This window comes from Schistosoma mansoni, assembly GCF_000237925.1.
Source record: "Schistosoma mansoni, WGS project CABG00000000 data, chromosome 1 unplaced supercontig 0010, strain Puerto Rico, whole genome shotgun sequence".
In the NCBI taxonomy this organism is placed as follows: domain Eukaryota; kingdom Metazoa; phylum Platyhelminthes; class Trematoda; order Strigeidida; family Schistosomatidae; genus Schistosoma; species Schistosoma mansoni.
Genome location: NW_017385987.1, coordinates 2,650,112 through 2,659,625, shown reverse-complemented (window position 1 = coordinate 2,659,625; position 9,514 = coordinate 2,650,112). Strand labels below are relative to the sequence as shown.

The 9,514-nt window shown below is 33.4% G+C and overlaps 1 protein-coding gene and 1 non-coding gene across 2 annotated transcripts in view; one reads left to right on the top strand and one right to left on the bottom strand.

Annotated features, from left to right (window-relative positions):
- Positions 1 to 4,805: 4,805 nt before the first annotated feature.
- Smp_122090 (hypothetical protein) overlaps positions 4,806 to 9,514 on the bottom strand; it is a gene marked incomplete at both ends in the record, with an annotated part of 10,265 nt that continues 5,556 nt past the window's right edge. Inside the window, one exon of the mRNA XM_018792008.1 lies at positions 4,806 to 4,859. Within this exon, the coding sequence (XP_018644912.1) occupies positions 4,806 to 4,859 (54 nt within the window). The remainder of the gene's footprint in view (positions 4,860 to 9,514) is intronic.
- On the top strand, positions 7,430 to 7,498 carry Smp_tRNA_01534_Pseudo_TTG.1.1. The gene has a single exon. It is a non-coding gene (tRNA).

The following is a 9,514-nucleotide window of genomic DNA, read 5'->3' as shown; positions in this document are numbered from 1 at the left end:
GTTGGTGTTCTCCGTGTTGTATTTGAGGATCGTGGTTTTTCGGTAGTGTATGTTGAGGCCTACTGATTCAGAGGCTTCTGCTACACTAGTTGTTTTCACCTGCATTTTTTGGTGTGTATGGGATACAAGAGCTAGGTCTTCTTGGCAGCCTGTTTGAGCATCTGGGCTACCTTTTCCTGTAATTTAGATATTTCAACAAGTTATCTAATTTTTTTTTAATACATCATTATGTTTATTAATCGCATAAGCTATTCAGGTGCGTTTCTGGAAAGTGTGCAACCCTTCGTTGTAAAATTTACAAAATCCCCAATCAGAGATATCGTGGTTGCTGGCAATAGGCAGAGAAAAGAATGTATATTATTTAAATGTCGATTGACTGAACTGCTAACTTCTAACAGGCGTAATAATAATAATAATAATAAATACAATCATATGCTCACTAGTGACTTCGGGAAGTACATCCAGGAGCTCTAGTGAGAAGCAGTGACCAGTGGAGTGCAAACCACGTCTGTCGTGAGATTGGAACTCACTGATGACAATTGGTGAATGGTTGCTCAACTTCGTGGATCAGTTGAAGTTAGACATTAACACCGTTGGATGCCAGCTCAGTGGTCTGTCGGTTAAGGGCTCTGGCTCGAGACTGGTAGGTCCTGGGTTCGAATCTCGCGAGCGCGGGTTCGTGGATGCGCACTGCTGAGGAGTCCCATAATAGGACGAAACGGCCGTCCAGTGTTTCCAGGTTTTCGATGGTGGTCTAGCTTCAATTGACTCATGCTTTCAACTATGAAACATACTAAATCTCCACAAAACCCCTTCTGATAATTAATAATAATAATAATACGAAGATTTGTGAATAAAGATAAGAGAGACAATTACATTTGACTACGAAAGGTCGTAAGCACATAGTCAAATTAGGTCATCCAATAGCTAAGATTACTATTGATTAATTGGCCTTGTGGTTGGTCAACGGAGGAGCAGGGGTTGGAGATATTTCTTCTGTACGCAAAGCTCCGGTTTCTTCATCTTGATGGCTACTGCCTCAGCCGTAATCGTAATTGCACTACCATATCTCTCACCCTATCTGACCCATATTTATTCTGATCACAGATCCTAAATCTTCAATTAACATCTATGCTAAACATTTGTTTAATAATTGTAATTTCAAGTCGTATGGAGTTGATGATAAACTGTGAAATAGGACCAATTCATTTTATTCAGTAAACCTTGTTGTTTTCGCTTTGTTTAAATATGTAAATAAATGACAACATTCAAAAGAATTCTATTACTAGTCATTTAAACATTTAAAAACATAACCAGCGAATATTAGGAATACTTGATTGAAGTTTTCCAAAATAACTTCCAAATATTACTCAATAATCTATTGGTGTCCTCTTATACTTTATGTTAACACATATAATTTCTTGTGATCTTTTTTTCAATTCCTGTAAGATTCATTTAAAGTGATTCGATATACCTTGTGTGGATTCTCTAAATGTTTCCTCACTGACTACATGTTATTCTTCAAAACGTTGTATTTACAAGGAAACGGGGATATCTCACTTATTTTCAGACAGAAAATTTTCCACATCTTGTTGTTATAATTGGCTGGTCACTTCCAGAAGAAATTCAACAAAATTTATTTTATACACATATTAACATGCATTTGTTTTAACAACTTAAAGATATTCCAATGAACTGAAATCATATCAATATATCATTTTACAATGAAAGTGATCTTCATATAGAAATCATTTTCAGCTTTATTTATATAACATAAGTCAATATAATTACATCTTGTAATGAAAATCAATAAACAAAAAGATTTTACTGAGCAAAAAATGTTTTCCTTTCTTAATTTTCTCACCTAGGAGCACAAAGAATATACAAAGAAATGTAACAATCTTGGTCATCTATGCATAGTATGTATGTTAGTATTTTGATGTGTTGATGTTTATCTTGCACAATAAAGTAATCATATTTCTGTAAATATTGACAGAGTTAAATGTTTCTAAATGTCCTTCGGTTTTATAACAATTCATTTAATTTCACTGCCGGTTTAATAAACTATCAAATGTGAGATTAAAATAGTCTTTAAATAGGATGTAGGTTTTTTTGAGAGCTCATGAATTCAGTTATGATTGTGAATCTCTCACAAGCTGGCATAAAAATGGGATTGATTTGAAGAACACGAGAGACAGAGAGAGAGAAAGAGTGATTAGTATCCAGATTACACCTTACACATTATGTTTATCATTAAATCTGAGTAATTTTAATTTTTATGTAGTGGAATATAGTTTGTGAATAAAATAAATAACAGAAGAGATAGGTGTTAGTTAACTTTGCTTCAAGAAAAAATTTATTTCGAATAACTGGAAACCAAACAGTTTCAATATGTCTAATGAGACAATGATCTTTTTAAATGCGTTCTCTTTATTTTCAAATGTACCATAGAATGAAACAGTACCTTTCACATTTAAGAGGTAATTCCCCAAATGTACTTCGAAAGATAAATTATGTTTAAACAACATGATCTAATAAATAGGTGGTGTGTCATCGGTATCAACCCTAGGTACAGTACTGAGGGATTTCTTAAGCAAGCTCTAAGAACAATGCCTCAGTGAAAACAAAGCGAAAGTTGAGCGTATATAACAGATTTTTTGACATATTTTCCGTTTGTGATCAAGGCCGTGACTTTGACAATATAATGAAGACATAATAAATGTCAATCATCCATGAAGTTTACTTAGGAAAAAAAAGTACAATCCAAGTTATCGTCCATAGACATTATATTCACAAAGGGATACCAGGAAAATTTAAGGTTTACGCTTAGGAAATTAACATCTAACAGACGGGTGATGGATTTTAATAGCGCTTTTCATATGAACAACAGACACAGCAGAATAAGATGAATTCATTTATTTCGTGGATTATCCCTAGCTCCTTACAAACTGTAAACGACAGTAATAGTTATTTATAACCAATGTGCATAGCCTATATCGTATTAATAAAGCTTAGTAGAGCGACAATAACAGAAAGGTTTTGGTAAGAACACCAGTAATCGTGTATTGAAACAATGTTCAAAAGAAAAAAATTGGAGAAGAATTAACTGTAGTTGAAAAGTGCCTGCGAGATAATGATTACTCACAGAATTTAACCAATAGGTATGAAAAAACAAAAATGAATGGGATGGAATTTTCTATGATTGGGAATAGCCAGTCTTTTATGATTTAGCTTTAAAATTGATAATTCTTCCTGGAGCCTTTCTAGGGTTGCTAGCGGTCCTAAGACTAGATATAAGAGGAGGGTTGAGGATGATGTTAAAAATCATGTCCTATAGAAAACAACCTTGTTAAAAATACGCTCTCCAAAAATATCACTCACACCATTTAAACTTTCCCTTCAGAATTGAGGGATCTCTATTTAGAAGAATTATGACACCTAATGGTGAGGGTCGAGATTCTTCGGAAATCACGAGGCCGATGCCTCTTTTCACAACTAGAGCAACGATTAATCTAGGTACATAGAATTTCCGGACAATGTGGGACGCATGGATGACCAGTCAAATAGCTGATGCAGTTCCTGGAATACTCAGAGCCGAATGAACTGAAGCTGGACATCAAAGATTAGGTTCGGAAGAGATGCTGTTGTACTTTTGTCATGAACAACAAATTGCCTCGAACAGGCAAGAAATCGCACTAACGCTGTCTAAAGAAACACGCGAAGCATTTATTGAATAGGAATCTCAAAGACCTTGGATCATCAAAGCATCCTTCAAGACAAAGAAGGAGGGGATTAAAATGAATTTCATCAAGAACAGAGAAGCAGATGGGTAGAATACTGCTACAATCATCATCAAAAGGTAGAGGTACTTGTAAACAGTTGTCTGCGCAAGATACTCAATATAATTTGGTTGGATACCATAAGCAATAACGTACTATGGCAGAGAACAAACCAACGTCCAGCTGAAGAGGGAATTAAGAAAATACTCTGGAGTTCGGTAGGACACAAATTACGGAAATCATCAGATTGCATCACGAGGCAATTCCTAACTTTAAGTCCACAAAGCAAGATGAAGAGAAGCAGAGCAAAGAACACATTGTATCCGTAATCGGAGGCAGATACGAAAAGAATGAATAGCATTTGAGAACAACTGGAAAGGAGAGCTTAGGACAGAGTAGGTTGGAGAATCCTGGTCTGTTCCCTATCCTCCACTAGGAGTGACAGAGGTAAACAAAAAGTAAGTAAAATCCAGAGTTGATGAAACAGCTGGCATGAATAATTCTAGACTAAATGTTGCACTGAAGAGGACGTATCTAGTTGCCAAAGTAGTTTTTTGAATCAAATAAATTCATAAATGAGACAGAAAAAGTGGAAAAACTACCATCTCATGTTACCTCCAGTTGTATTTACCAGTTTACATTGAAAGAAAGAAAAGAATTTTCATTCTTCACATGTCGGAGCGTATTTTTTAAAAAAACGCGATTAAATTGTCAATGTATTTCCATTGATAACATTGCTTGTCATCTGCTTGACAGTGGACACAATGATGATATTTTCAAATCGTTCGAAATAATCAATACTCGAACAACTTCGAATTGATTTTCAGGCCTTCTCTTCTAGAAAGTTGAAACCAAACCTATGTATTCAAAAGTATGGACATGTATATCTCTCCCTACCCTGATAACTTCTGTTTTATTGTTCAACCACGCAGGATCTTGTTTCAGATTCTCTAAACCAAGTCAATTTCTTTCATTCTTGGGTCTATTTTGAATTTTACTGATTTTACTTCACTAATTTATCGAATTTTATGGATTTTCATTTTCCACAAAGATATTTCTTTGTGTTTTAAAATTTTCCTCCTACAATTTTCACATTTAGTAACATAAAAACATCCATCCCTTCTACCAATTTATAATTTTTTCATAACTGTTATCGTTATCTTACTGATCCTTATGAATATGGCATAGACTATGTACAATAGTTATAAGTTATTATTATTATTCAATTTGAAATGAATTTAATCATTCCATTGTTAATATTTTTGACTAAGATTCGACCAGAAAAAAGCGCCCCTCCTGGATTTCAGTGCTGGCCATATTTCATCTGTTATATACTAGATGTTACTTTGGTTTCTCGGATATAAACAACTGACAAGAATCTACAAAACTAATGAATTCACTCTATTCTGCTATGCTTGTCGTTCTTGCTGAAACCAAATTTATAAACGGAAAAAGTCGTGTGATAAAAAGTGCACATAAAATAACAAATAAGAAGAACTTTAATAGTTGAAAATATGAGTTAATTGGAGCTAGACCACCATGAGAAACCTAGAAGCACTGGACGGCCGTTTCATGCTATCGTGGGACTCCTTAGCAGTGCTCATCCACGATCCCGCCTCACGAGATTCGAACCCAGGACCTATCAGTCTCGCGCGTGAGCACTTACCCACTAGACCACTGAGTCGGCATTCAACGGTGTTAATGTCTAACTTCAACCAATCCACGAAATTTAGCAACCGTTCATCAATGTCTTCAGTGAGTTGATATCTCCCAACAGACCTGATTGAACTTCACTGGTCACTGCTTTTCACTAGGACTCCAAGAGATACCTCTTGAAGCGCGGTGGTGGATGCGCACTGCTGAGGAGTCCCACAATAGGACGAAACGGTCATCCAGTGCTTCCAGGTTTTCCATAGTGGTCTAGCTTTAATTGACTCATGATCTCAACTATTAAAATTACTAAAATATCCACAAAACCCCTTCTGATATTAAATAAGAACTTTAATCTCATAGCTAATTTTATTGAAAATTGTTATCTACCGAAGTTTTCTGAAATAAATATAAAACCCACTTTGAGTTATTCAAAAGTTATGTATGTACATTAGAATAAACAAATAATTTACAATTTAAGAGTGATACTATCGACGAAATCCTAAGAAGTTATTTGACTAAATCTAAACGGAATTCACTTTATACAGCTTTACTGTCAGTTTTGTGCACCAGCTCCTCATAAGTACATGGTTGCGTAAAATACCAATTGCTTCGTTTAATTAATTTAATGTGCATTTATTTGTTCGCTTCCTTTTGTAGAGCTAAGTATGAAGATGGTTTAGAGCATTATCCACTAATCTAAACCATTCTATAAGTTTGTTATTACTGTGTGGTCAGTTATCACTCTCATTTATTACAATCTTTATTTATATACTCGTAAAATAGCACCAATATCTCTTGTTTTGTAGTTATGTCTTAGACTTTTAGTCTTTTATATATCTTGTATATTCTATTATTTTTTGTCAATCTAATGATTCATTTGTTCATCAACGTACTATTCTATTCATCATTATGAACTCAAATATACGATTCTCGCTTATTGTACGCGTTCCGTTTTTACACACAAATTATTTCGGTTGTTAATAACTTCCCATTTAGATTTTCACTCAGGGCCATTAAATAATAAACTAAGAGTAAATAATCAAGTAGGTTTCGTCGTTCATCTGTGATATACATTATTTTCCTTCTTTGCCACACATGTGCTTCATATTTAAAGTGGTGTCGGACACCGTGAAAAAGTAATCAGGAAGGAAGCTACTATTTTGTGAATTTTAGGTTTTTCTATTAAACTAATTAGGTCAAATTTATGGAGGAACAACCTCACATACCAGTCATCAAAAGTTTCTATAGGTTACTATATGCACCTAAGAATAAATTACCCAATACAAGATAGCTTTTACCTAAAGGTTTAGCGAATGGTAGGGTAGAAAAGTGCCAAGAATAGATAATACATATGAGTTTAAAAACAACAAAACTAAACGTTGGACAGTCCCTAAAACAAATAACCTATTTCTATAATAATGTAAGTGAGAGATTTTTCTCTGTACCAACAAATCAAGCAATCACATTAGGACAACTAATATCTGACATGACTTTTGAAGCTGAAAAATGAATAAAACAGAAGACACACAATATCATCTGGGTGGTTATCCTTTTTCCGTATCTTAGGTTAAAGCGAACGCCAACTTTTTGATTTTTAGTTCATCTTTTAGTGCTCTTTAAAATCTCATTAATATCAAGATAATCTGAGCAATTATAAAATGTCATTTAAACTGTAAACATTTCCGTATATATGACAATAGTGTTTCTCTACGGAAAAATGATAAATCATTAAGATATACCAATCGCAGTGAATAGATATGTGGAACTATTTAGTTTATGTACGGTATACTACTCTTCAATAAGGAAAAATAGAAACATAACTAGTTAGTTAACCAAGACATAACAATATGCATTACAACACAGACAATATTTACACGTTTATACTTCCGCTTATACAGAAATTGAAAAACATCTATTGCTAACAATACAATCATTAAACATAATCTAATTAAATTTCTATCACTTTAAAATGTAAACAGAAAATTGTACTATCAGGACACTCAGTAGCTGAGTGGATAACGTGATGGCGTTTGAAGAGAAAGGTACTGGGTTCGAGTCCCAGAGTGAACATCAACTCTTAGGTGCAGGTACATCCAGCTGACGTGTCCCGAATAGGACGAAATGCACCTCCTGGATTCCACTGCTAGTCATTATCTATCTTTGCTTAGAAAAAATACTAGTTCATTTTTACAACAAATCATGGTATGTGCTCTTTGTCATTATTGTTTATTCGTATGACTGAAATAATTTAGCGTTAAGATATACGAAATGAAATGATTTAAACTAAATAAAAAAATAAGATTATTTTACATTTAACTATTAATTATATTCAATATACTACTAGAATAAGTTGAATAGAGAGAGAAGAAAATAAAAATGGAAATACAAGAAAGTTAAGTATTTATTACAACCATGTAACGATTAATGAATGGTAAAACACCAATCCATATATTGAATAAAAGTAGAATACATTTATTGTTACTTACAATTAATAGTTGACCTAATATTTTACAAATAAATTCTATTGATAATCATTAATATAAACAATGAACTAAGCAAAAATTGTTAAGTAAATTTCAATAATATGGAAGGTAATGTACTAGATTTTAATGAAAACAATTTTAGTGATAAATTTATTGACTATGATAAACTTTTACCAATTGACTCATGAGTAAAACAAACTGAGAGTTAGAAATTATACTTAAAGATTGACTTTTAAGGTGTGTGTTTTTATTTGTTGGATTCATGAGTTAATCTAGGCTAGACCACTATTAAAAACCTGGAAGTACTGGACGAATGTTTCGTCCTTGTATGGGACTCCTCAGCAATGTGCATCTACGATTCCGCATGCTGGACACGAACCCAAAACCTCCGGTCTAGCGCGCGAACGCTTGATTGGGGTTACACATTAACACCTTTGCATCCTGGCTCAGTGGTCTTGCAGTTAAGCGTTCTTGCGCGAAACTGAAGGTCCTATGTGTCGAATCCCTCATGTAGCATAGTGGATGTACATTGTTGAGGAGTCCCATGCTAGGACGAAATGGTCATCCAGTGCCTCCAGGTTTTTAACGGTGGTCTAGCTTAGATCGACTCATGAATTCAACTATTAAAATTACTGCAATCTCCACAAACACACATTTTGTTTTTTTTTAACCCATAGATCATTTGCACAGTTATTAAAAATGTTCTGGAAACGTGATAAAACTGAGTGGTTGAATGAGTTTAAATAAATAAACTTTTAGAATATATTGTGAATCGCTAGTGTTTCTAGTTAACCTAACGCATAAAATATATTTTTCAGCTTGTTTTAGGATTTCGATTTTGAAACATGATAATGTACAGATTTCATGGAAAAATTAGAAAATCAACTTTATCTTTGAACTAACTGAACCACAAGATAAATAAGATAAAGAATACTAGTCTGTTATTTAAAAGTAACAACTTTATCACTAACTAATCATCATTATGAAAATTCTACCTATAGTACACTGTAATCTGGCTACTAAATGTACTAACTTGACATCTTTTGTTATTGTCTACCTTGATCATCATTGATGTTTCCTTATACCATTTATTGTTCATAACATGTTTCCCTATAACAAAAACATCCTAATGATGATATTATGATTCTGATAAAGCGAGTTCAATCAGCACTGTAAAATAGACAATATACTATGAGTTAATATATCTTGGTTAATTAGTTCACAACTGAAATCACTTTTTGAAGGAGCCATACATTTTATTGTATAAGAAATTTACGATAAGTCATTCTGTTCATGTGATATTGTGATCTGACTAAATATCGATACTTTTTAATGATGAAACACATTTATACAAAAACTAACATTAGTTATTTCGTGATATTTCTATTGATGTTTTGACCTTATATTCAGTTATTAACTACTGATTTGAAAGCCTATTTTAACTGGTATGTGATTTATTTCCAACTGTGAACGAAGAAAAAGAGAATTCAGCGAAGAAATTTTTCTTTTCGATGAAATCATTTACTTAAGCTGTACATTCGTATATATAGTTATATGGCAATCTTATAGTTATATGCAATCTTTCCTAGCCTCCTGTAC